This window comes from Diaphorina citri, unplaced genomic scaffold, assembly GCF_000475195.1.
Source record: "Diaphorina citri unplaced genomic scaffold, Diaci psyllid genome assembly version 1.1 scaffold67, whole genome shotgun sequence".
Lineage (NCBI taxonomy): Eukaryota > Metazoa > Arthropoda > Insecta > Hemiptera > Psyllidae > Diaphorina > Diaphorina citri.
This window is the reverse complement of record NW_007377504.1, coordinates 50,071-77,570: the sequence shown is the minus strand read 5'-3', so window position 1 is coordinate 77,570 and position 27,500 is coordinate 50,071. Positions and strand designations below refer to the sequence as shown.

The following is a 27,500-nucleotide window of genomic DNA, read 5'->3' as shown; positions in this document are numbered from 1 at the left end:
GGAAACGAACCCGCGGCCTAGCGCTTAGAAGGCAGACGCGCTACTAACCAAGGTAACCAGGACTGTCCCGAATTTCTTCCACTCATCTGTAGTACCAATTCTCACTAATATATTTGGGTTTACTCTCTGTTTTCAGAATAAAGATGCCACATTTATACGATCACATATCCAAGGTGGGAGTACCATGGCCTGTCATAGCTACCAAGTGGTTCATCTGTATGTTTGCTGATGTATTACCTGTCGAGGTAAGTGAAATCAACAAAGCTTGGTATATTGAGACTAAGTTTGATGGAGGGAACTGTAACAACGCAGGTTTCGGAATTTGAGAGAAAGGCACGATTGGAGAAACCCAGCCCTTCTGAGAACGAACCTTACCGGTTTAGGAAAAAGGTCTCTTCGGGTGAGAAAAAAAAAACTTGGAAATTTTGGTTTCGAATGATCCTACTTCTAAATTGAAACGACTTCTCTTATTATGTCTTTCCTCTCTTTGCTTTTGGGGACGACAAGACCTTCGTTGTTACAGCTCCCTCTATTAAACCTCTTGGTTAAAAGATATCTTTTCAAATATTTTGCTATTTTCATAAATACAATTATTTTTATTATATTCCATCCCATATTTCCCATTTTCAGACGGTTCTGAGGATATGGGACTGTTTATTTGTCGAGGGCCCGAAGATTTTGTTTAAAATTATGACTTATTCTTATGTGATGTTTGTTTAACTTTTATCGGATTAAAATAATAATAAATAATAATAATAATAAATAAATACATGTGGGCACATATCCGAAAATTTGGCTATTTTCTGTCGGGATGTCATGACAAATATGCATTTGGCGGTCTCTAGTCATTACTTAAGAAGTTTTTCAATGCGTCAATCACTCATTTTCCCATAGTTTCCAATTTACTCATCCCATATTTTCCCATTTTCAGACGGTTCTGAGGATATGGGACTGTCTGTTCGTGGAGGGCCCGAAGATTCTGTTCCGAGTGAGTCTCACCCTTATCAAACTACACGAGAGAGCACTGCTCGAGTGCGAGGATTTCACAACGCTCGTAGAATGTTTCAAGAGTATGGTGCGAAGTCCGGCCGTTCTCAATTGTCATAGCTTTATGTCGGTGAGTACCTATTGAGTAAAATTATTCTCGGTAAAAAGAAAAAAAAAAAAAATGGGGGTTGGAATATGAATTCTAAGGTTAAACAGGTAAAAAAAATAAATAAAAAAATTAAATAAAATAAAATAAAAAAAAAATAGGTGAAGAAAATTTTTCTCTGTAATAAAAAGGGTTTTGGGGGTGGAAATAAAAAATCTTTGGTTAAACCGATGGGAGTTTTGAAATACATTAAGCCCATCTGCACACAAAGTTATTGAAAAGAAACTGATTAGTAACTGGTTACTTTGAGAAACTGATTAGTAACTGGTAACTTTGAGTCATTCCCTGTGTAATACGGAGCTTCTGGTTAGTAATTTACTTGGTTAGTAACTAGAGGAAGTGACTCAAAGTAAAGTATTTAGTAAAAGTAAAGTATTTGGTAAAAAGACCTAGCAGTCAAATAACCTGATATTTGCAAACAACAAGTATTTAGTAACTTGAGTTACTAACTGGCATTTTTTTTTTCTTTCTTTTTTGTGGCGAACCGTTGCATTGCTCCATTTTTATTATTATTTTTTATTTATTTATTTTTTATTTATTTCAACCTGTTCCTCAATCAATTTTTTTCTAATGAAATACACATATCTTCCTCCTCTCTAGGGTTTGAACTATATTCTATTCTATTCTAATGAAATATATCTTTCTCCTCCCCAGGGTTTGAACTACATCGCAGCTCTTATCCTATTGGTCACCAAACACGAGGAGAACACCTATTGGATATTTCGGTCCGTCATCAACAAGTATTTCAGCGATTACTACACGAAAACTCTGACCGGAGTGGTGCGAGATATAGACGTCCTATCAGAACTAGTCAAGTAAGACATTTTTATTTTTTTATTTTTTATTTTTTTTTTTCTTAACAAATTACCCGTTGCGGGACATTTATTACTTTCAGCGATTACTACACGAAAACTCTGACCGGAGTGGTGCGAGATATAGACGTCCTATCAGAACTAGTCAAGTAAGACATTTTTATTGAAAGTTTTTTTTATGAACTGTATGTAAGATTGTAACAATAATTGTAACAATAATTATATATATATTTAACATTTATCCTTTAAATCACTACATGAGTTATACAACGAAACCAGATCAAATCACTAAGCAGCCCAAGACACGTGTTTCGTCCTTATTTGGACTCAGCCGTTGGACATAGCTCTAACGCCTCCATTCTCAATTATTCTAGTTTATTATTTAAATCTCACTTCATTTTAACATTTTAAAGAGACTGCTTTAAATTGTTCTACTTCAATTTAAGTTTGTTATTTTTACTTTTTATTTTTATCAAGCTATATCTACTGTCATTTTTAAGTTTAGTTGTTATTTTATCATTATACTGAGGCATTTTACTAATATTTCGTAGCGATGAAACAACTGCTACATTGGACGCTTGTGGTCTGTGTCGTAGCATGCCCATCCCGTAGTATGCCTCTCATCAGACAACAGTTTCCAGTTGCCTCGGTTATGAACATCATCTTTTGATAAACCCGTTTCACTCAGGTCTTTTCTATAGGAAGTAAGAAGTAATTTAATCGACTGATTTTTCCCCCCTGTTCCTTTTTCAGCAAATTTTCAAAATCCCCGGCACTCTCAAGCGATCGACCATCGAAAATTTGCGCCTCGAAGTCGAGAAGAAACTTTCGCAGGAGAAAATGATGCGAAAACGAGTAGAGGTCAAATCCACCATTCGGGATCGGTAGGGCGCATCCCGTGTCTTGACGTCCATCTAACGCCTCCATTCTCAATTATTCTAGTTTATTATTTAAATCTCACTTCATTTTAACATTTTAAAGAGACTGCTTTAAATTGTTCTCGTTCAATTTAAGTTTGTTATTTTTATTTTTATCAAGCTATATCTACTGTCATTTTTAAGTTTAGTTGTTATTTTATCATTATACTTAGGCATTTTACTATTTTTGTTTTTAATTTGTACACTACCAAGAAATATTTTACTGATTTTACTTTGTAAATCAGGACATTTTCTCACATACCAAATATGATTTCAATTCTACGATTTGCTTTATAAATCGATTCATTGTAGTGACTGTATTATAAAATATTGTTTGTTTTTTTAGTTTTTCTTTTCAATTATTTATTCTCCAATATTGTATTTTATTTTGAATGATTGATTGATTTTTGATAAACAATTTTGTTTGAATATTAAATGTGTCATATGCAAATCAAATTAGCCTGTTTTATTTATTATTTTTCACATTTTAATTTCAGCGTAGGTTTTTTTTTATTTAATGGTCATGCCATTTTCATTCATTTCCATATTGTATTTTATTTTGAATGATTGATTGATTTTTGATAAACAATTTTGTTTGAATATTAAATGTGTCATATGCAAATCAAATTAGCCTTTATTATTTTTCACATTTTAATTTCAGCGTAGGTTTTTTTTTTTATTTAATGGTCATGCCATTTTCATTCATTTCCATTTTTTGTCATTTCCAATTATTACATATTACCACATTTTTTTTCTTTTCCCTCTCTCCTTTTTTGACTGCAAATTTTCGTTTCGGCTTTGTTTCGCTTCTCTTCTATCTCTTTCACCTTTCCTCTCTAATTATTTCCCTTCCTTATTTACCTTCTCTTCCTCTCTATTTCTTACCCTCTCCTCTGATCTCTTCCCCTTCCCTCTTTTTCTTCCCCTACTCTCTATCTCTTCGCCTATGCACTATTTCTTATTCTTCTCTTTCTCTATTCCCTCTATTTCTTACCCTTCTCTCTATCTCATCCCCTCCCCTCCTCTATTCCTCCCCTCCCTCTGATCTCTTTCCCCGCTCATTCTACTACCTCCTGATTCCATCCAGCCTGGTGCACCAGTGTTGCCACCTGTTTACTGTTCGGATTCACAATAACGTAGGCAAAGTTATTGTCCCGCTCTGGGTCTCGGGGAAACTTGGCAACGTCGCCTTCCTGTTCCGACGCTGAGACCTTGAATATTTGGCTTCGTATGAGTAGGTTGTTGGTGACGTCACATTTGACAACACTGGAAAAAGAATACAATCGGATACATAAGTAAAATGGAATATGCCTCATTTATACTACTGGGATGAGACTGAGTAAATAAGAATAACAAAAAATATACCTCAAAAAGAAGAGGGCATTGGAAGTAAAGGGGCTTCAAAAGAGGAAGAATCAAGGCTTTCGCTTGGTAAACAGGAGGGTGTGGGTTCAATCCCAGTCGAGACATTAAATTTTATGATTTACTTGACCACAATTAGGGCTAGGGTTAGGTGGTTGGAAAAAAAAAAACTAAAAAAAAAAAACTATTTTTGCCCCTGTTTCTCACAACTATTTTGGCCCCTATTTCTTACCTGATCAAATTCTTGTACAGTGAGAGTAAATAAGAATAACAAAAAATATACCTCAAAAAGAAGAGGGCATTGGAAGTAAAGGGGCTTCAAAAGAGGAAGAATCAAGGCACTTGCCTGGTAAACAGGAGGGTGTGGGTTCAATCCCAGTCGAGGCATTAAATTTTATGATTTACTTGACCACAATAAGGGCTAGGGTTAGGTGGTTGGAAAAAAACTATTTTTTCCCCTGTTTCTCACAACTATTTTGGCCCCTATTTCTTACCTGATCAAATTCTTGTACAACAGTTTGGTAACTGTCAGATAGGGTTCTAGAGAATCTTCATATTGACACCACATACCCCCCAGACAGCAATGCTCAAACAGACGGAATAGGAATTCATCTCTCTCTGATTCCTTGTATAGGTTGTCGCTTTCCTTGTCTAGCAGAAGCTGTGCGAGGAACAAGAGATGTCTTCTTTTTCATTATTTGTTTAAAAGGGGGTTTATGGTCACTGTTTAAGGCCAGTCACTCACCGTCAGGTAAACCTGACAGGTACGACTGATAAGGTCCGTCTGTCAGGTCTATCTGATACCTGATAGTGAGTTGCTGGCCTGTTAGGTCTTTAGTGACGCGGATTTTAACCTCCATTCGTCAACCGGTGAACGTCAGTAGCACGCGATTATGTCGCTTTCCTTGTCTAGCAGAAGCTGTGCGAGGAACAAGAGATGTCTTCTTTTTCATGATTTGTTTAAAAGGGGGTTTATGGTCACTGTTTAAGGCCAGTCACTTACCATCAGATAGACCTGACAGGTACGACTGATAAGGTCCGTCTGTCAGGTCTATCTCATACCTGATAGTGAGTTGCTGGCCTGTTAGGTCTTTCGTGACGCGGGTTTTAACCTCAATTCGTCAACCGGTGAACGTCAGTAGCACGCGATTGTTCGGATGGTCATGGTCACTCATCAGGATAACAAGCATGCGAAACAATGCTCAACTTCAGTGATCCATTGTAAACCAGTTCATTCAACGTGCCAGCCGCCCAGGAGAGAGAGAGAGAGAGAGAGAGAGAGAGAGAGAGAGAGAGAAACTAGGAAAAGGATGAAGATAGGGAGCGGGCATGTGAGCGAGTGAGATAGAGGGAAAAAGAAAAGGAGTAAGGGAGGGGGAAATACGTCTATTTTTTAGTCTGAATAGAGTGCTAATAATAATGAACCGTTTAGAAATAAAAGAGGAAGACCCAGACCATAAAAAAAAACATCGCATCACTTTGTACTTGATTCCTTGTATAGGTTGTCGCTTTCCTTGTCTAGCAGAAGCTGTGCGAGGAACAAGAGATGTCTTCTTTTTCATTATTTGTTTAAAGGGGGTTTATGGTCACTGTTTAAGGCCAGTCACTCACCATCAGGTAAACCTGACAGGTGCGACTGATAAAGTCCGTCTGTCAGGTCTATCTGACACCTGATAGTGAGTTGCTGGCCTGTTAGGTCTTTAGTGACACGGGTTTTAACCTCTATTCGTCAAGCGGTGAACGTCAGTAGCACGCGATTGTATTCTATCAAACTTTCTTGACTTGGCGGGGCGGAGCGCTACCGCGCTCCTTAATTCACTTTGGATTTCGCACTTCGTAAAAGTTATGACTTAATGTAAGTGCATACTTAGGGTGACCATAATTTTTTTGGCCCAAAGCCTATGCATACTGCATACTTAATACTGATGGAGAAAACCCTTAAAAACATTGCACAAATTTGGAATGAACTTTTCATATTTCTGATAAAATGTGAAAAAAAAAAATCGAAAGTAAAAATCTACCAAATCTTATTTTCTCTCTCTCTCTCTCTCTCTCTTTAATGCCTGAAACCGCGGAATGGAAAATAAAACAACACGATAAATCCGTGTCTTCTTCCATCTATAAAATCCTTCAAAATCAGTTTTATTTCCAAATTTTCAAGCGGAGGCCACGAGTACTTTCCTTCGGGCCTGCTCGTGGGCGGCGAAATGCAACGACTTCGCCCGAGCCACTTCGGGCGTTTCCGTGAGATGGTTCGAGTCGTGATCGGCAGAGGGCGCGCTCGGCAAGTTAGACGCAGAGACGCGGAATCCGTGCGTCGCGTCGGATATGTAGTTGACGCTCTGAACTTCGCCGTTCGCGTCGATGTAGGAGTAAGAGCCGCGGGTGACGCCGTCCAGGGTTTTGATTTCCGTCTTTGCGGACGGACCTCCCGCATATCTGAAATAATAAAGGAAGGTGCTCCTAACTGTTAGCAAATAATAGGACTTTTTTTCTAAGCTGACAGTCTTAATAAAGCACCACTTTTATACTATCTACGTATACTACGTAGGTACCTATGTTACATTTTTGCACATTTTCAGACAAAAAGGAGGGCGGACACTCGTAAAATTTCAAACAAGAATGATTTGAAAGAGGGAGATGCTTTTTTTATGAACTCAGATGAAAAATTTAGGTTAGATGTACAATAGATAGTATCTCAAATATTGTACACTCACTTGTAAAAAATCCGAGCTATCTCGGATCATATTGAATAAATCTACATAGATTTGAAGAAGGTGCTCCTAACTGTTAGCAAATAATAGGACTTTTTTTCTAAGCTGACAGTCTTAATAAAGCACCACTTTTATACTATCTACGTACTACGTAGGTACCTATGTTACATTTTTGCACATTTTCAGACAAAAAGGAGGGCGGACACTCGTAAAATTTCAAAACAAGAATGATTTGAAAGAGGGAGATGCTTTTTTTTATGAACTTAGATGAAAAATTTAGGTTAGATGTACAATAGATAGTATCTGAAATATTGTACACTCACTTGTAAAAAATCCGAGCTATCTCGGATCATATTGAATAAATCTGCATAGATTTCAATCTAGAACTTTTTACACTGCCAGGACGAGACTGGAAAGTCCCTTTACCCCCGCAGTCTAAACAAGTATTTGATAGGCACAGTCTTACAAAAAAGTAGGTATAATAAATTAAACATCAGAGGAAATAAACTGTGCCAAAAAATTTGCACCCGAGTGTTATTAGATTACTTCGCAGATGAAAAATTTAGGTTAGATGTACAATAGATAGTATCTGAAATATTGTACACTCACTTGTAAAAAATCCGAGCTATCTCGGATCAAATTGAATAAATCTACATAGATTTGAATGTCTAGAACTTTTTACACTGCCAGGACGAGACTGGAAAGTCCCTTTACCCCCGCAGTCTAAACAAGTATCTTCTGTATTTGTATTTGATAGGCAAAGTCTCACAAAAAGTAGGTAGGTATAATAAATTAAACATCAGAGGAAATAAACTGTGCCAAAAAATTTGCACCCGAGTGTCATTAGATTACTTCCAGACAGTCATAAGAGCTCATAAACTGATAAAAGAAAATGAAAAGATCATAAAACAATAAGTACCCTACCCTTTTCATAAAAATCATAAAAGTATCTTACGACTAAATTGGTTCATAAATTGTTTTGATATCTACATTACTACCCTTGGAATTTGGGCGTTTGCTTCACTATTACCGAATACCGATCACCTAAAACGACCTAAAATCACGGGTAAACGGTTACGGTTATTTATTATTATTATTATTATTATTATTATTATTATTATTATTATTATTATTATTATTATTATTATTATTATTATTATTATTATTATTATTATTATTATTATTATTATTATTATTATTATTATTATTATTATTATTATTATTATTATTATTATTATTATTATTATTATTATTATTATTATTATTATTATTATTATTATTATTATTATTATTATTATTATTATTATTATTATTATTATTATTATTATTATTATTATTATTATTATTATTATTATTATTATTTGTTACCTACCATTTTGTACTTTATAATTTAAATAAATAAAGTGGTGCAATATTAAACTGTTGAGATAATGGGACTACATGTCCTAATTCGACAGTCTAAATAAAGCACTAATATCTAATATAGGTAAACATAATTTTCTCTCTCTCTTTCTCTTTCTCTCTCTCTCTCTCTCTCTCTCTCTTTCTCTCTTTTAAGACGTTTGATATAGGTAGAGATCTGTTACAACGGTCTTATCGTCTCCAAGTTGAGGAGAGATCGAGGACAGGATAGAAAGCTAGAAATTCTGAGAACGAACCTTATCTCTGTTTAGGATAAAGTTCGGCTGGAATCGAACCCGCGATCTAGCGCTTACAAGCTCTCTCTCTCTCTCTCTCTCTCTCTCTCTCTCTCTCTCTCTCTCTCTCTCTCTCTCTCTCTCTCTCTCTCTCAAGACGTTTGCTATGGTAGAGATCTGTTACAACGGTCTTATCGTCTCGAAGTTGAGGAGAGAACGAGGACAGGCTAGAAATCAGGATAGAAAGCTAGAAATTCTGAGAACGAACCTTATCTGTTTAGGATAAAGTTCGGCTGGAATCGAACCCGCGATCTAGCGCTTACAAGGTAGACGCATTATCGCGTTACCCTCCAAGCTAAATAAGCTAAAAAAAAAAAAAAAAAACTTGGTCAATTTCATTTGTTTTAAAATCGTCCAATTGTTTCCAAAATTCTAAAATTTAGCCTACGCTACGTTCCCCTGGGTACTTATTTTAGTCCTTCGTACCAAATACATAGTACTTTTATATTTTGGTCCTTCGGGCCGGATAGTAATATTTTGGTCCTTGACGCCGTATAGACTCACCCATAACTGTACTGTCCCAGTTCATCCTGACTGTGGTATTGGGTCATTACGTTGGGGGCGGATACATGATGATACTGATGCCCATATGGGTAGGTGTGAGGGGGCGTGGCTAAGGGGAGTGAAGTCAGGGGGGCGTGAAGGGCGGGGTCGGCTTGAAGAACGTCGGCATTGTCCGTGTAGCTACCATCTGAAAATGAATTAAAAATAAAAAGATGCATTTTTTTTTCTTTTGTGGAGGTGCTTTAACGTTTGAGTGTTTGACGATGCCAACCGCGCATCCACTCCAAATGTCTTCAGTGATCATTTATCGTCTGGAGTGGATTGGATGAGTAGCGAGAGGGCGGGGTCGGCTTGAAGAACGTCGGCATTGTCCGTGTAGCTACCATCTGAAAATGAATTAAAAATAAAAAGATGCATTTTTTTTTTTTTCTTTTGTGGAGGTGCTTTAACGTTTGAGAGTTTGACGATGCCAACCACGCATCCACTCCAAATGTAATCAGCTAATCAGTGATCATTTATTGTCTGGAGTGGATTGGATGAGTAGCGACGAACGGCTGGCTTTTTCCTATCCTGTCTTCCTTCTCTCTTCGATTTCGGGACGATAAGACCTTAGCAGTTACAGTTCCCTCTGTCAAAAAAACCCGCTGGCTTACACTTCCTCCTCTTCTTCTTCTTCTTCTTCTTCTTCTTCTTCTTCTTTTACACCATTGTGAAGTAATCCAGCAGTTTATTTTTCTAGTTTTACTGATAAATAAAAGAGGGTTATTTATTTTTTCCCTCCCAACAACTAGTAGATACTGTTTAGAAACTTTTTTCCCTCCACAGAAACTCAGCATTTTTATCGATGGTGGCTCTTGGGAAGATTGTAAAAATACTAATATTGAAGTAGGTACTGGTAAGGTGGCTTCTTTTCAAGTTTCAAGTACCTACATGAGTAGGCAACAGGGTTATATTTAGTGAGGGGATCAAGGGGGCGCGGTTCTCCCCCCCCCCTCGAGCTTCATTTTTGTCCTTTACTGTAGGCCAGACTCCGGAAATTGGTGGGGGCGAGCAAGATTGTACCTCTGCACCGCTTTGCGATAGGTAGGTACTTCAAGGCACTTTCTTTTGCACTCATAATTTCATACCTATAGATGCAAAAATGGAAAACTTTAGAAATTCGAAACCCCGACTGTGAACTCAAACAAGTGCTAGAGATTCCAATCTTCAGAACTACATTTTACAGTACTTAGATACCTACCTTGGGTATTATTAAGGTCAGTTTTTACCTCTAACTTCACAAACTTTCAAGATGTCCCCAACTAACAAAGCGTCTGTTTTGAGTCTCTTTTGCATTCCACGAAAGACCGGAAAGTCTCGAAAATTTTCCCAAAGAGAAAATAGAATTTTCCAAAGAGAAAATTCTCCGAAGCCATTATTTTCACGAAAAGCTTTTGAACTTTATTAATTTAAGTCTTTCGGAGATGAAAATTTGAAGAGCTCGGACACAAAGGTGGTAAATAAGTTCTAAGAAGTTTAATTTAATTAACACGTTGCTTGATAGCCTTTGAGCCTCTGATGTAAATTAGGTTAATAGCGCCTCCCACCTCTGTGGCCGAGTGGTCAAGAGCACTGACTCTCAACCCGGAGGTGCTGGGTTCGATTCCCGGCCAGCGCGGCTCTTTCTCTATTCCCTCTATTTCTTACCCTTCTCTCTATCTCATCCCCTCCCCTCCTCTATTCCTCCCCTCCCTCTGATCTCTTTCCTCGCTCATTCTACTACCTCCTGATTCCATCCAGCCTGGTGCACCAGTGTTGCCACCTGTTTACTGTTCGAATTCACAATGACGTAAGCAAAGTTATTGTCCTGCTCTGGGTCTCGGGGAAACTTGGCAACGTCGCCTTCCTGTTCCGACGCTGAGACCTTGAATATTTGGCTTCGTATGAGTAGGTTGTTAGTGACGTCACATTTGACAACACTGGAAAAAAGAATACAATCGGATACATAAGTAAAATAGAATATGCCTCATTTATACTACTAAGTAAAATAGAATATGCCTCATTTATACTACTGGGATGAGACTGAGGGTCTTGAATTTTTTTTTTTTTTTTTTTTTTTTAATTAATAGGAGCTGGATCAGCTTAGTATTTTGCTTGGAGTTTAGCGCGCCTGCCTTGTAAGTTGTAAACCCTACCTTTAGGGTTCGATTTCCGGCCGTGGCGAATTTAATCCTCCTTCTTCTTTCGATTTCGGGACGAACAATAATATTATTTTTATGCAGAATTTTCAGAAGAGCCTTTCAGTTTTCAGCATTAATTCATCGAAAGTTCCATTTAGTCTGTTGAATTGTTGATTCATCTTTTTTCTCTCGCTTTTTATATTAAGTTAATAATAACTTTGACAATTTTTTTTGTCGAAAATTTCTACGAAACTTTCGTCTTTTTCATTTACGTACATTTACAATTTTTGAAAAGTTCTCTCCAACTTTTTCTTCCTCTCATCTCTTGCCTTTTTTTAGTTATTTCTCTCTCTCTCTCTTTCTTTCTCTCTCTATGAGTTTTGTTTGAGCGAGTGAGATAGAGGGAAAAAGAAAAGGAGTAAGGGAGGGGGAAATACATCTATTTTTTTTTTTTAGTCTGAATTGAGTGCTAATAATAATGAACCATTTAGACATAAAAAAAAAAAAAACATCGCATCACTTTGTACTAAGATTTGAAGAGTGCATACTGCATACTTAATAGCTTAATACTGATGGAGAAAACCCTTAAAAACATTGCACAACCAATGTAAATTGAGGGAAAAAAAAGGAGGGAAGTTGGGAGGGAAAAAATGACAGGAAGGAGGGGAGAAAAGGAGAAAGGGAAGGAGGAGAAAGTAGAGTAGGAGAGAGTATAGAAGAGGGGAGGACGAAGAAGAATTGAAGGGGAAGAAGAGGAAGAAGAAAGGAAGGAAAGGGTGCGACAAAACTGGATGCAAGAAGACAATATTAAGACTAATTGGCAATTATAGCCATGGATCTCCTGCCCCGTCGTCCCTCGTGAGTTTTTCCAATCCGATAATATGAAGCTTGTTGTCATTGCTGGGTGCACTCAGTCACGGAGGGTGCGATATAGTGCCAGACGGAATACATGGGTATAGTTCGGCTTGCACACCCGAGGTACCGGGTTAGACTCCCGGTGGGATCGAAGTTTTTTACTTTCCTTATCCTATAGGAAGGAAAATAATGTAATCGGGTCAGTTTTTTTGTGACAAAACACGTTTTGAGGTCCCCAGAGCCTAAATACAAAGTTTCAGCCATTGGTCCGTGTGTGTGTCTGTCTGTAAACAAAATATCTCGAGAATGGTAAGAGCTAGAGACTTGAAATTTGGTACGTAGCTATCAAAGTGTCAAATATGACAAGGATGCGACACGAAACTTTTGGTTATAAGATCGGTGCAACGGTTAGCGACATTTTACAGCTTTTTGGCGGTTTTCGGTGTAATTAAACAATATCTCGGGAACGGTATAAGCTAGAGACTTGAAATTGGGTATGTAGTTCACAAATGTGACAAGGATGCAACATAAAACTTGGTTGAGATGGTTGCTGCGCTTGGCGGTATTTTGACCGCTTTTGGACAGATTTCGACCGTTTTTTGGCGGTTTTCAGCTATACCGACAAAACGGTTAGAGATATTGTAAAAGTTAGGGTAAAAGAACACTCAAATAAGCATCATTCAATAGGATAAGGAAAGTCGTGTGATGTTCATACCAGATTTTTCGGCTCTGTGCTTGAAGTTCGGAGTGCACTCAGCCTCACGACAGTTGAGTCGCTACTTTAATCGAGTACCGACCAGTGGCGGCATTAACCAGTGTAAAATGATGATACCAATAAAAGAGAATTTTAGTAAATGAGGCACTTAGTAAGGTTGTGATACCCGCAAAAGTTGTGATACCCGCAAAAGTTGTGAAGAAGTTCCCCATCACAGAGAGAAGAAGCAGTACCAAATACATCTACTTTATTGTTTCATTACAAATTTTCATCAGTAAATGAGTTTCTTCAAATTAAATTGATCCCAAGGGCAAGGCAATGCCTAAACCCTTGACAAATGTAGTGTGCCTGAAGGCATGTTAGTATAGAGAGTTGCATTCGAGGATCCATAGGGCAGTTAGGTGGGTCTTTTTTTACCTCGAGGAAGCGATTCATGTCCTGATGATGGACAGACTCATTGAACGTGAAACATTGACTCTGAATTCGGCCCTCCAGACCCCTGGAATTGAATCAATCAGAACAAAGCTTTTTGCTAGATTATCAGGTTCATAATAATTATAAATTCCTCTTCTTTTTCTTCTCCACTTTTTCCCGTGTACAGACAGCTTCGGTGTTTTTCGTCAGCCTCTCAATCAGTCTTAAGGAGATAGCTTTGGACTGATATTTTGTTTTGGCTGCAAAAATTTTACGAGTGGATGCCCTTAGTACTCAACCTTTGCTGTTCCTGTAGCAAGGGAAATTCAGGCTGGTATAATCCCTATTTAACGTCCCCCAGTCAGACGTTTGTTCTCCATGGAATGGAATAATAAACTTATGTCTAAGAATGTTCAACTTACCATTTTTTCAAGTAGGCTTTCACCAATTTCTCGTTCAAAATGTCCAACTTCTTTTTGGGCATGTAGGTGAAATGATAGTCCACTGTCTCGTTCACCATTTTTATTTTACCCTTGTTCTGGTGGTTCAAAATGATATTAGTATGGTCTGTTGCAAGACTGATACTGATTTCAGTTTACACTTCTCTCAAAAAATCAAAAGGTTTCTATGGCATTCAAAAAAAGTTGGGAAGACTTCACGGATACACCTCTGTTTTCTCACAAGTCTTAGTTGAACGTCTGTTTTCTCTCAAAAAGAATTTTATGGCAAAAAGTCACGTGGGAAGCTTTTAAAAAACCCTCTTTTTTCCACAAATCCTACAAAAGCTACTGAGGACTATTCTCACTACAAAAGCTACTAGTCTTTGAGGTATTGGAGGAGTAAAATACAAGCTCTCTGCAAAGCTTACTGTATAGCAGATTGCCACTTTGCGAAAAAGCAAAGCAAAGAGGTGACAAATAACTATTTATTAGCAACACAAAAAGCACCTCGGGAACAAAACAAAAAAGGAAAAATGAAAGAAAGAAACAAAGACAAAAGAAGAAATAAGGAAAGCAAAGAAAAACGGTTCTTGATTTGATTTGTGATGTTTTGAGAGTGGATTTCCGAGAAAAGAAATGTTTTCCTCCACTTTTCTTCGCTGACTTGTTCAAAATGTTGTTTTGAAAGAAGTTGTTTACAGTACTCTCCCTGGCAACCAATTAGCTTTGTTTGTGTAGGTGGGGTTGTTTATTAGTTTTACTTATTCCCTCGTCTGGAATGACTAGAACTGAAATATTACATCATTATAATATTTGATGCAAGGACCAGCCTAGTTAGCTTAGTTGGTAGCGCGTCTGCCTTGTAAGCGCTAGGCCGCGGGTTCGATTCCCGCCCGGGGCGGAATTTATCCTGATGGGATAATGTTCGTTCTCAGAACGCCTGGCTTTCTCCTATTCTGTCTTCCTTCTCTTTTCGCTTTCGGGACGATAAGACCTCTGCAGCTCAGCATTGGGTCGACTGTAGTGTAGACACCCCCCGACTGTGAACTCAAACAAATGCTAGAGATTCCAATCTTCAGAACTACATTTTACAGTACTTAGATACCTTGGGTATTATTAAGGTCAGTTTTTACCTCAAACTTCACAAACTTTCAAGATGTCCCCAACTAACAAAGCGTCTGTTTTGAGTCTCTTTTGAATTCCACGAAAGACCGGAAAGTCTCGAAAATTTTCCCAAAGAGAAAATAGAATTTTCATGAACTGAAAGAACTGATGGCAAAGATTTTGGATCTTGGTAGCCCCCGGCAAGAAGATGAGATCAAGAAACAACAAAATACCATACACATGGAATATCAGAAGGAATGGAAGAAAAGAAGGAAGACCGAGCGAATATCAATAGAAGAGACAGAGGAGGAGAAAAAAAATGACGAAGAAGAAGAAGGAGAAGAAGAAGAAGTAGGAGGAGAATATTTAGGGACTATAAGATTTCCTTGGTTACAGGTCCCTATATCAAACCTCTTCAGAAAAAAAAGAGTCTAATTGGTTCAAAGTCTTCAACGGCCCTAGATTTCCGACCGGAAAAAATTCACATGATCGAACATAAAGGGACAATTGCTCGAGCATCATGAACGCAAAAAAAAAAAAAAAAAAAAAATGTGAACCCCAAACGTTTTCAAAATCCCCCACTTACATCGTACTGAGGGCGAATATCATGGAACCCAGGGGCGGCTCCAGACAAATATCCAGGGTGAGGCTGATAGGGGAATCCAGCCTGCATCGGGTCTGACAGGGCAGGATGGGGTTGGACAGGGGCGTAGATAGGTTCTGGTTCGGACAGATGGTGATCGTGCACCCCCACTGGTGATCCTGAGGGGGGTGAAAAAATTGAAGGAATTGAGTTGTCAGGCAACTTGACTTTCAATTTTGAAAAATCGAGTTGATCTTCTTCCAAGATGGTGACGAAAGTTTGGGGTAAATTATACCTACATATTCACCTAAAATGTTTTTGGACCCCCTAGGCCCCCTAGGGCCTCTAAAACTCTAAAGAGCTCTAGGTTCACTAAAATAGCTACGGGTTGGAGTATTTTATCCCAACAAAAGTAGGTAGGTAACATTGCAAACCAGTCTTAAAATGAATAAAAAAATAAAGTAATATTAGGTAGGTACCGAAAATAATTACCTACCTAAATAAATAAGGTAATATTACCCTCCTCTCCAACCTTTTACACTCTTACCTGAAGGAACCAGCGGCACTGCAGGCCCCTGCGGCACGGGGACTGCGGCCGAATTTACCGCCACTGCGGCCGGCCCGACCGGCAAATTGGAGGCGGCCACTCGAAATCCGTTCACGTCGTCGGCAATGTAGTTGACGCTCTGCACGATGCCGTTAGAGTCCAGATAAGAGTAGGATCCGTGCGTTATGCCGTCGAGTGATTTGGATTCGGTTTTCGACGACAGGCCGTCGGCGTACCCGTACGAGTATTGGCCTGTTGAAGAGAAAACGGTGGATTATTTTTAGTGGAAAAAAATAACAACAACATATATTATGCTCTGCACGATGCCGTTAGAGTCCAGATAAGAGTAGGATCCGTGCGTTATGCCGTCGAGTGATTTGGATTCGGTTTTCGACGACAGGTCGTCGGCGTACCCGTACGAGTATTGGCCTGTTGAAGAGAAAACGGTGGATTATTTTTAGTGGAAAAAAATAACAATAACATATATTATTTATTAGCTGAATTCCCTTTAGAGATGAGCTTTTTTCTGCTTTGTTAGAGGGAAGAGGTCTTATCGTCCCGAAAGCGAAGAGAGAATGAAGATAGGAGAAAGAAAGATGTTCCGAGAACGAACATTATCCGTTCAGGATAAAATACGCTCCGGGCAAGAATTGAACCCGCGGCCTAGAGTTTAAAAGCCAAGCTAACTAGACTGGCTATCAGTACATTTAAAACAGTAAAATTGTATGAACGCCTGGTATCTAATGTGGCTAAGTGGCTATGCAATGTGCTAAGCACAAAAGAAACCCATGTTATGTGCTTTAACAGCTCTATACGTAAGTGTAGTTAAGTGGATTGGTTGTTAGGTCACTTTATCTCACTTCAAAGAACTCAAGGTAGTACCTAGTTAGATTAGGTAGGTGCCTACTGAGACTTCCCCCATAAATTGTTCCCAATCGGACACTAAAGCTAAGCAACGCCGAGCATGGTAACATTGGTGACTAAATCTATCAATGTCACCCAGATCTCTTACCTAGCTCATCCTGAGTATGGAACTGGCTCTTGGTGACTGTATGAAGGGGGGTGATGGCATTAGAGGAGAAATAGACGGAGGGTTTGGCAAACAGGCCGGCCGGTACTGGAATGGCCGTACAGAGGCCGAGAATGGCCATCAGTGGCGTCTGAAACCAAGGGAATAAATTGTCTTAAATGTCAGCTAATTTTTTCGATATGAAAACTTTTGCTGTGGAAGAGTATATGAAGCACTTTGTTAAAATTTATGAAATCTTAAGGTTTATTTAAACATAGTCGACCGCCCGGCATCGATCAACGAGGAGAAAATAATTATGTTGTCGAAGTAGTGTGGTTGGTTCACTGGACAACTGGACATCGATCGACAGCCGGTCGACCTTTAGATTTTGAAGGAATGTCTCTTGGGCCATGGAAGGACGGGAAATGTGTTGTATGCGACATGTGGAGACACGGTGGCCCCATCATTGAGGATTCTGCAAGGCAGGCTGGCAGAGTGGCCGAGGCCCGAGCAACACAAAAGAAAACCAAAATGTTGCTCAATTCTTCGATTTTCCACACCTTATATTTTACTACTCAAAAAAACATTTAATTGCCTACAATAGATTACATGGTACATATTATAAGAACGAGTAATTATATATAAGCAGATGGTAGAAGACCACCATTTAATACCTACCCACTCCTTTATTTTCTTGAGACATATCTCTGCTCACACTACCCGTCCGTTTTGTTTCCACCCCCATAGAGGGAAGAGGTCTTATCGTCCCGAAAGCGAAGAGAGAATGAAGATAGGAGAAAGAAAGATGTTCCGAGAACGAACATTATCCGTTTAGGATAAAATACGCCCCGGGCAAGAATTGAACCCGCGGCCTAGAGTTTAAAAGCCAAGCTAACTAGACTGGCTATTAGTACATTTAAAACAGTAAAATTGTATGAACGCCTGGTATCTAATGTGGCTAAGTGGCTATGCAATGTGCTAAGCACAAAAGAAACCCATGTTATGTGCTTTAACAGCTCTATACGTAGGTGTGTTAAGTCGATTGGTTGTTAGGTCACTTTATCTCACTTCAAAGAACTCAAGGTAGTACCTACCTAGTTAGATTAGGTAGGTAGGTAGGTGCCTACTGAGACTTTCCCCATAAACTGTTCCCAATCGGACACTAAAGCTAAGCAACGCCGAGCATGGTAACATTGGTGACTAAACCTATCAATGTCACCCAGATCTCTTACCTAGCTCATCCTGAGTATGGAACTGGCTCTTGGTGACTGTATGAAGGGGGGTGATGGCATTAGAGAAATAGAAGATTTTAAAGTTGGCCCCCCTGGAGCCGCCACTGGCAGAGACAGAATTTTGAGAACCACTATAGACGGAGGGTTTGGCAAACAGGCCGGCCGGTACTGGAATGGCCGTACAGAGGCCGAGAATGGCCATCAGTGGCGTCTGAAACCAAGAGAATAAATTGTCTTAAATATTAGCTAGGTAATTTTTTCGATACGTTAAAATTTATGAAATCTTTCACTTTGTTAAAATTTATGAAATCTTAAGGTTTATTCAAACATAGTCGACCGCCCGGCATCGATCAACGAGGAGAAAGTATGTTGTCGAAGTAGTGTGGTTGGTTCACTGAACAACTGGACATCGATCGACAGCCGGTCGACCTTTAGATTTTGAAGGAATGTCTCTTGGGCCATGGAAGGACGGGGAATGTGTTGTATGCGACATGTGGAGGGTTCTGCAAGGCAAGCTGGCAGAGTGGTCGAGGCCCGAGCAACACAAAAGAAAACCAAAATGTTGCCCATTTCTTCGATTATCTACACGTCTACACCTTATCTTTTACTACTCAAAAAACATTGAATTGCCTACAATAGATTACATGGTACATAATTATATATAAGCAGATGGTAGAAGACCACCATTTAATACCTACCCACCCCTTTATTTTCTTGAGACATATCTCTGCTCACACTACCCGTCCGTTTTGTTTCCACCCCCGCCGTTGCTTCACATTATGTGAGTATGTGTGTGGAGAGGAATTTTTGATGAAATTTATTTTCTTTTCGCTCGCAGCTCAGAGAGTAATCTGTTTTCTTTAAAGGCGAATCCAGAACTGACTAACTACCAGTTGTGCTGTAGTTTTCCTCCTAGGTGGGAACTTGATTGTGAAGAAGTCTTAGCCCGAAGAGATAGTACGTTGAATGTTTCAGTTCCTGACTGAGGTTAAGGAACGTTGAGCGTGGTTTCGGTCTGGACGGGTAACCTGGGACACCATACCACGCATTTTGGCCTTTTTGTTTTATTATTATAAATGTTCTTATTTTTTTATTTATTTATTATTATTATTATTATTATTTTTTTTTCATCTCCATTTTCTTTAAAATCGTCCTTATCCTTGTTTTTTTACTTTGTTCTGTTTTTTGTGTAGGTACATATTTATTTTACTTGAAAAAAAAGTCCCTAAGTTTTGTTTTTAAGTCTGGATACAGCCAGACTACAGCGGTATAATGTACCTACTGAGCTCTCTCTCTCTCTTCCTCTCCCTCCCTCTCTCTCCCTCCCTCCCTCTCTCTCTCTGTCTATCTATCTCTCCCAAACTCTCTTCCTCACCCCCTCTCTCTTTTACTATCCTAAAGGAAGAAAGAACATAACATTAAAGTCAAGAAGGAAGAACACATTATCAATAATCTTAATGTTCTCTACAGGGTGTCTCAAGAACGAGTTCAAAGATATGTGACGTCAGACTTCAGGCAGTTGCCTCGCTAGGTAGCGCCCGTATGCAAGCGCGCTTGCGGAGAAGCAGAAAGAAATGCTCAGAAACGTACCTATGCGCACAAACACATTAATGTGTTGTCTGCGAGGGAGCTTTGCTCGGGACATTTGATGTGACGTCATCCCCTACGGGAGCGTAATGTTGTGACGTCAGACTTCAGGCAGTTGCCTCGCTAGGTAGCGCCCGTATGCAAGCGCGCTTGCGGAGAAGCAGAAAGAAATGCTCAGAAAAGTACCTATGCGCACAAACACATTAATGTGTTGTCTGTGAGGGAGCTTTGCTCGGGACATTTGATGTGACGTCATCCCCTACGGAAGCGTAATGCCGTGACGTCAAAGTTCACGATTTACCGGTATTTTTCAAATCGATTTATCTCGGGATCTAGAAGTCTGAGATTATTTTAAAGTGCACTTTTTTTTTTTTTTTTTTTTTGAGGCTCAAAAATAGATGTCCTACTTGCAACATTTCCTTGTTGTCTTGGACTTTTAAATAATCATGTCAAGTTGATTCTGTGGACTTTGAGGATAAAGTCCCGTGTACTAGGGTAACCCTTTGACCACTACACTGAGGTGTCTTCAAGAGAAAAGAGAGAGGATAAAGACAGAAAATTGCTGAAAGTATTTTCCAGTCATAGCATAACTTACCAAAAACTTCATTGCAGGGAGGGTGAGTAAAAAAATATCACAAGGCTATAACAAAAGGGAAATGAAAGGACGAAAAAGTTAAAAAAAGATAAAAATCTAGAAATGAAAATAAAAACAAAAAACTTGCAAAGAAATCAATGAAGATGGAGAAAAAGAAAAATTCCGTTGGTCCTCATTTTTCCTGCTCTATGACTTTGAAACATCACCCAAGTAAGCGCAACTGTTCTATTATTTAACCACTTCAGCCGTATTTCGGTGTTCCTTTGTTTATGATCAACCCTGTATATAGTCCCCAACATATGGGGATATGCATGGACATCCCCACTATTTGAGAGATGGTAGAACGTCGTAGGGGTTTAGGGGACGGTTTAGGGATAGGGGAGAGTTTAGGGATAGGGGTTTGTTTAATGTTGTCGTTAAGACTTCTCTCCTATGGCTTTTTTTTTCCTCTTTCATTTCTTATACATACCTAGTATGCCTTATTTCCGCTTCTTCCTTCTTCTTTTTGTACACACCCTTCTTTCTTCCCCCTATTTTTTCAGATTCTTCTTACTCAAATGCTCTTCTTCTTCTCCTCCTCCTCCTACATTCCTCTTTTACTTTTTTTTCTACTTTTTTCATCTATATTCTCTTCTTCTTTTTCTACTTCTTCTTCTACATTCCTCTTTTACTTCTTCTTCTTCTTCTCCTTCTTCTTCCTCTTCTTCTTCCTCCTCTTCTTCTTCCTCCTCCTCTTCTTCTTCTTCCTCTTCTTCTTCCTCCTCCTCCTCTTCTTCTTCCTCTTCTTCTTCTCTTCTCCTTCCTATTGTGTAACTTTTCCTTACAAACTTTTCCTCTCCATTTTTCCCATTCTTCTTCCTTTTTGTTAGAATTACAACCATTTCCTTCTCTCTGTGTTCCCCACATCCATCTTTCTTTTTTCCCATATCCCTCAAATTCCTTCCTCTATCTCTTAATAAAATAAATCCATTCCATGTAGGTATGCCTAAAGAAAAGAATACCCTTTTTTTTTTCAAAAACTTACCTTTCTATCTTTCTCTGTTCTATGTACCTACATACCTAGCTTCCTTCATTCTTCTCCTTCTTCTTCGTCTTCTTCCCTTTCTTCTCCTTCTTCTTCTTCTCCTCCTCCTCCCCCTTCTTCTTCTTTTTCTCCTCCTTTGTTCGTTCTTTCACAAGATTTATAGACATATCCGTGGGCCTAGATTGACTAGAAAATCTAGAAATAGGAAAAGAACTGCTAGGTTAAACTTTATCGACCTGTCCAGTTAATGGTTTTTACGTTCAATTCGACCTTGCCGGTTTCTGGTTTAAAGTTACGACCCAATAAGTCTATCCAGATGTGGTTTAACGGTTTGAAATGTTACTATTGTGGTTTAAAAATAGACTTTGGTTGTAAATATTGAGGGAGTGTGAGAGTTTCTGAGGAAATTCTAATAAAATTATTAATTTTTTCAAAGGCTTTTTGTTTGTAACATTACGTCATAAGACTCATGAGTTTAGTCATAACTTTTGCAAAATTCGAAATGAATATTGCAAAATTGTATCGGTCAAATTCTAGAGCAAGAATTGAGCTATATATTAAGCTCGAGAGCGTGGGTAAATTATTGCAATAACTGAGACGACGATGCTGATATTTCTTACGTAGATTTTTCTACTCGTATATATTCTAAAGCTAGATTCTATTGTACCTATTTCTAGGTGGGAACATAAGGCTCAATGTTATTACCCGCTGGTGTTATGTCGCGTGAAAACAGGGTGGACTCATGGAATCAGAATTTCAAATATATTCAAAAAGAAGGAATCCGATGTTCAAACAAATGGAATCAAACTTTCAAAGATGTTCTAAAAGATGGAATAAGAATATCAAAGTTCTTCAAAAAGAGTGACTCAGAATTTAGAATGTATATTCTAAAGCTAGATTCTATTGTACCTATTTCTAGGTGGGAACATAAGGCTCAATGTTATTACCCGCTGGTGTTATGTCGCGTGGAAACAGGGTGGACTCATCGAATCAGAATTTCAAATATATTCAAAAAGAAGGAATCAGATGTTCAAACAAATGGAATCAAACTTTCAAAGATGTTCTAAAAGATGGAATCAGAATATCAAATTTCTTCAAAAAGAGTGACTCAGAATTTAGAATAGAATAGAATAGAATAAACCCTGTTTATACTGCCAGAATGAGACTGAAAAGTCCCTTTACTCCCGCAGTCTAAACAAGGTTTTATATATTTCATAGGTATAGTTTAAACATAGGTATGTAAATAAAAAACCTTGTTTAAATATTTTGTAGTACCTATGTTTACATTTCTTTGAATAATTTCCCGCCCTAGGCGAACTTTGTCCTAACCAGATAAATTCGTTTTCTGCATAGCTAGTATTCTCCTATAATGTCCTCCTTCTCGCTTCGATTTAGGGACTGAAAAGCAGAATTTTGAATTTGGACGAATCATATCGAAATATGGAATTGTAAATACTTTTCCATACTTTGGTGATTTAGGGCACAGGATTAAACCAAAGAAAAAAAAATCTGGTGCGAACATCACACGACTTTCTATTACATTTGCGGAATACGTATTTATTCCGGAATACGTATTTGAAATTTTGTCCCGAGCCTGAGCCGCTCACGGCGGCCAATTTTTGGTCGAAAAAAATTCTTTCTTTCCTATAGGATAAGAGCCCGTTCCCACTTCTCGTGAGTTTCATCCGATTTTCTCCGAGTCCTAGAGGCAATGTAATTTAAATAAGAGTGTTCCATCACACACGACACGATTTTTTTCCCAAATGACATGAGACAAGTAGTGGGAACGGGCTTTAAGGAAAGTTAAAAATCTGATGACATCATACCCACACTTCAGGTATTAAATTTAATTCATGTACCTAATATAAATTCAAAATTCAAATGTCATTTCATTTCCTCGTGTAGTGTGAACCCGGCCTTGCACATTATTGGCAAGGTCATTTCTCACCATTGTCAAGGTCGAATTGTAGATCAAATTCTACGTCCGAGTTTGGAGTCGCTGCTGGAACAAAATCGCCTATTAATTTTGGAGGTATTTTCGTTTCGGAAACTTTGATGATTTCCCCTTTTCTGAAGCTCATATTAATATCCCCCCCCCGCCCTTTGCTGTGGTAGTTACTGTAGTAAACCATTGGAAATCCAAGATGGCGCTCCATCTGAAAGAGGGGAAATCGTTTCTATTAAAGAAAGGAAAATATCTCTAAAATCCTATTTTATATGGATTCCAGTCTCAGAGTAAGAATAACATAGAGGGAGCGTTTGGGTCTTTTTACATTACAAGGTCGAAGGACAGTTCACGAACAGCTGACTAACCAAAATTGTTTAGTCACATGACTTTACTCTTCTCTCATTGGTGGAAAATTATTGAAATCTTTGTTTACATTTTGCAGTCCCGGTCTGTATTTCCAATTTCTGAATGGTTTTATGAATTTTTAAAGTTGATAATGGATAAATAAGATGAGATACCCATCGAATTTACTTAGAAGTTGTTAAAAGTAAAAGTTTCGTAAAAAAGCAGAAATAATGTTTCAAAATTTCTGTAAAAATCATCCTACCCAGCAAATTATTCATGGTCCGGCACTGGTACCAAATCAGCTGATATAATCTTCTATTTGAAAAGTGTCTTTCGTTTTGGTCCCAAACGCTCCCTCTATGTTATTCTTACTCTGAGATTATTCTTATTCTGAGGGCCCGTATAGCAGCAAGTGTGGTGACGCCATTACTCCCAACGAAATAATGTCCCCGTTTCCAGTCCCCCTTTTTAGTCCGACCTTCCTTTATTATTTTACTAATAATAAAAGGTATAGTGGACGGACAATTGTATTCGCTTCGGTGTCGGTCTGTCTGTCGGTCTGTCAGTCTGTCCCCATAGAAGGACTTATCCAAACCTGGTCGACCTATATATCAAATTAAAGGTCTTTTTACCAGGATCACGAAAATGGTGGTGCAAATTTTGTCCAGAAAACCATAAAGCCAAAAAACGATAATTTTTTTTTTTTTTTTTTTTTTTTGAAAAATATGATCACTTCATTTTTCTGTTTGTTTAACAATTGGTATGAACTTATGTGGGGCCTATTGTTAGAATTTGCACCGGACTGTAAAAGCCCCTGGTTCTGAGCAATGATAGAGGTTGCGGTACCAGAAGTAAATCGTTTGTGGTGCCATAAATACATTGCGGTGCCACACCCTTACTTTTAATGTCTATTTCTGATTCTATGTAAGGTTTGACTAATCCTGCACCACTTTATTTACGTACAATACGTACCTACATATCATATGTAATTATGTATCTGTAATACACTAATACATTACATACAACATTTAAAACAACAGAAAACAGGAATGGATTTAGATATTTTGAATTTTAATCTGCTCTTCCTTCTTCTTCTCCTCTTTTCTCTCTTTCTTTCTCATACTCTCCCTTTCTTGATCTTCTCAAGCTCTTTGTCCCATTTTTCAATTTTCATTCTTCTCCTTCTCTTACAATTCTACTCCTTCCCATTCTTTTTTCTCCATTTTCTCCTTTCCGATCGACGGCGTCGACTATGTGTGGACACAGCTCAACCCTAATTCAAAGAATAATACCGACATTCTTGATCTTACCTCGCCTTACTTTTTTGATCTCTTGAAATCCCCTAAAGGAGAGTGGGTTTACGTTTACATCAAGTACTGTTTTATATTCAATGAGGACAACGAACGTGGTATTGTGAATAAGATCTACTTTTATTTGAGCACCGCAGCTTTAAGCATTTCTCCATACCCAATTCTGAGAATTCCAATTTTCACAAGGGAGAAAGGAACAGAAGAAAACAAGGGAAAGCGGAGGAGGAGGAGGAGGAGGAGGAGGAGGAGGAGGAGGAGGAAGAGGAGAGATAAGACAACTAGAGATTAACGAATAGAAGAAGATAAAGAAGGAGGAGAAGATGAGGAAGGAGGAGAAAGAAGAAGAAAAGAAAGAGGAGGAGGAGGACTAGACTGACTAGACATGAGACGAATGTGAGAAAAAGGGATCAAGAGAAGAGGAAGAGGTGGAGATTGAGAACGGAGAGGAGTAAAAACAAGGAGGAAGAGAGGAATGAGAAGAAAAAGAAGTTGAGAATAAAGAAAGAGAATAAATAATATTTATCGGGCAAAAAGAAGAAATAGAGAGAGACGAGAAATCGTTAGACAAGGAGGAGGAGGAAGAGGAAGATGAGACGCAGAATAACAAGGAGATGGAAAAGAAAACTACTAAAAAGAATCCTGAATACGGTGCTCCTGGTAAAAAGACCTTTAATTTGATTTATAGGTCGACCAGGTTTGGATAAGTCCTTCTATGGGGACAGACAGACCGACCGACTGACAGACACCGAAGCAAATACCTACAATAGCCCGTCCACTATACCTTTTTTTATTACTATCGTAATAATAAAGGAAGGACGGGCTAAAAAGTAGCTCAAAATAGGGAGAAGAGAATGTCCAAAGAGCTTTCATATTGTACATTTATATAAAGTGAACAAAGTCAAACCATAGGAATGGGAAATATAAAATGGTATAAATAGCCAAGTTTCTAACTTTGGAGAGGTTAGATGATATTAGAAATCCTTCTTCCTCTTCCTCCTTCTCCTCGTTCTCCTCCTCCTCCTCTGCTACTCCACTTTCTCCTCCTTTTCCCATTCTCATCCTTAATTTTCATTCTTTTTCTCCTTCTTCTTCTCCTCCTCCTTCTCAACCATCACAGTAAACTCTTTCTCTTCCTTCTTTTTCTTCTTCTCCACCTCTTCCTATTCCTTTTCCCTTTCTTATTCGCCCCTTCCTCTTTCTTCTCCTCGTCCTCCTTTCCCTTCTACATCTCCATCATCACAGTAAACTCTTTCTCATACATAATCAACACGAAAGGAATAATAATGAAACAGAGAAACCCCATTCGGAAAACGCCAAAACTTGCAAACTTCTCACACACAAGTGTTTTATTTCGGTCATTTTTCAGGGCGGACAAAAGGAAAGCTGAAAATCGAAAGCTCCATTTAGACTTTTGTGGAGTCGACAAACTTGAGAGGAAATGGGAAAAAAAAAAGTTTCTCGGACATGTTGGAGGTGGACGCTTTTAGATGTGGAGGTGTTTTTTTTAGGTAGGTATTTTTAAAGGAAGAGAGGAGGTGAAATGCTTCAAAAAGTACCGGACAGGACAGTAAATAGTTCACAACTCTTTGAACTTTTTCATTAGAACGGCAGTTAAAAAAAACTACCATCAGTTGTGCTGTAGTTTTCCTCCTAGGTGGGAACTTGATTGTGAAGAAGTCTTAGCCCGAAGAGATAGTACGTTGAATGTTCCAGTTCCCGACTGAGGTTAAGGAACGTTGATTGTGGTTTCGGTCTGGACGGGTAACCTGGGACACCAAACCACGCATTTTGGCCTTTTTGTTTTATTATTAAATGTTCTTATTTTTTTATTTATTTATTATCATTATTATTTCATCTCCATTTTCGTCGACAAACTTGAGAGGAAATGGGAAAACAAAAGTTTCTCGGACATGTTGGAGGTGGACGCTTTTAGATGTGGAGGTGTTTTTTTTATATATATATTTTTCTAGGTAGGTATTTTTAAAGGAAGAGAGGAGGTGAAATGCTTCAAAAAGTACCGGACAGGACAGTAAATAATATGTCAGGTTTGAGGACTTTTTGCAGGTACTTTGTGTAATCAGATTATTAGATTGTTTAATCCAAGAATTAAAGCTGAAATTTTGATTGCTTAATCCAATAATTAAAGCTTGAATTAAGCAATCAAAATTAAGGCTTGTTGTTTTAGCTTAAATTCGGATTGTGGTCCTACCAGCCTATGGAAAGCAGAAAACAAGCAAGTTAATAAGCTGTAGCTCGGTATTTCAAAACATACCTACAGTAGAACCTCGATTATTTAAACTCCAAAATCCATTGTTTTTCAATTTTTCAAAGGATAATCATATCTCATCAGAGGAAAAGATCATAGAAAGTGAACATTTCAACCTCGATCATTTCAACTACCCCCGGTCCCAATGAATTGAAATAATTGAGGTTCTAATACTGTACCTACAACCTGCTTTCGGCTTTCCAGCTAA

The 27,500-nt window shown here is 38.4% G+C and overlaps 3 protein-coding genes across 5 annotated transcripts in view; 1 reads left to right on the top strand and 2 right to left on the bottom strand.

Moving 5' to 3' along the window:
* Positions 1–2,856, top strand: part of LOC103519668 (growth hormone-regulated TBC protein 1-A-like) — a 4,656-nt gene extending 1,800 nt beyond the window's left edge. The window contains exons 3-6 of one of the 3 annotated variants that reach the window (XM_017448387.2): positions 137–245; positions 631–675; positions 977–1,117; positions 2,719–2,856. In XM_017448387.2, the coding sequence (XP_017303876.1) occupies positions 137–245; positions 631–675; positions 977–1,117; positions 2,719–2,853 (430 nt within the window). In that variant the 3' untranslated portion in view covers positions 2,854–2,856. Of the gene's footprint in view, positions 1–136; positions 246–630; positions 685–931; positions 1,118–2,718 lie in introns of all 3 variants that reach the window. The other 2 variants (XM_017448385.2, XM_008484760.2) reach the window with 2 other exon arrangements.
* A 1,029-nt stretch (positions 2,857–3,885) lies between these two features.
* LOC103519730 (cilia- and flagella-associated protein 300-like) lies at positions 3,886–5,806 on the bottom strand. The gene is made up of 3 exons (XM_008484821.2): positions 5,723–5,806; positions 4,739–4,905; positions 3,886–4,148 (listed from the first exon to the last, which is right to left on the bottom strand). Exons 1-3 carry the CDS (start codon positions 5,804–5,806, stop codon positions 3,941–3,943), a joined length of 459 nt encoding a protein of 152 aa, XP_008483043.1. The 3' UTR covers positions 3,886–3,940.
* A 541-nt stretch (positions 5,807–6,347) lies between these two features.
* Positions 6,348–17,137, bottom strand: LOC103519719. The gene is made up of 9 exons (XM_008484811.1): positions 16,989–17,137; positions 16,292–16,405; positions 15,977–16,228; positions 15,433–15,608; positions 13,725–13,840; positions 13,265–13,387; positions 10,969–11,117; positions 9,160–9,346; positions 6,348–6,683 (listed from the first exon to the last, which is right to left on the bottom strand). The coding sequence occupies exons 1-9, from the start codon at positions 17,125–17,127 to the stop codon at positions 6,401–6,403; spliced, it is 1,539 nt and encodes a 512-aa protein (XP_008483033.1). The 5' UTR covers positions 17,128–17,137; the 3' UTR covers positions 6,348–6,400.
* Between the last annotated feature and the right edge of the window lie 10,363 nt (positions 17,138–27,500).

Excerpts from the sequence above, each read along its gene's own strand:
- LOC103519730 (XM_008484821.2), bottom strand. The coding sequence starts at position 5,806 with ATGAAAAAGAAGACATCTCTTGTTCCTCGCACAGCTTCTGCTAGACAA. Across the intron at positions 4,906-5,722 it reads TACAAGGAATCAAGTACAAA|CTTCTGCTAGACAAGGAAAG; the intron begins GTGATGCGATGT and ends TTCCTCGCACAG. Across the intron at positions 4,149-4,738 it reads TTGTACAAGAATTTGATCAG|TGTTGTCAAATGTGACGTCA; the intron begins GTAAGAAATAGG and ends TTCTTTTTCCAG.
- LOC103519719 (XM_008484811.1), bottom strand. The coding sequence starts at position 17,127 with ATGGCCATTCTCGGCCTCTGTACGGCCATTCCAGTACCGGCCGGCCTG. Across the intron at positions 16,229-16,291 it reads CTCTAACGGCATCGTGCAGA|GCCAATACTCGTACGGGTAC; the intron begins GCATAATATATG and ends TCTCTTCAACAG. Across the intron at positions 6,684-9,159 it reads CTGGGACAGTACAGTTATGG|ATATGCGGGAGGTCCGTCCG; the intron begins GTGAGTCTATAC and ends TTATTATTTCAG.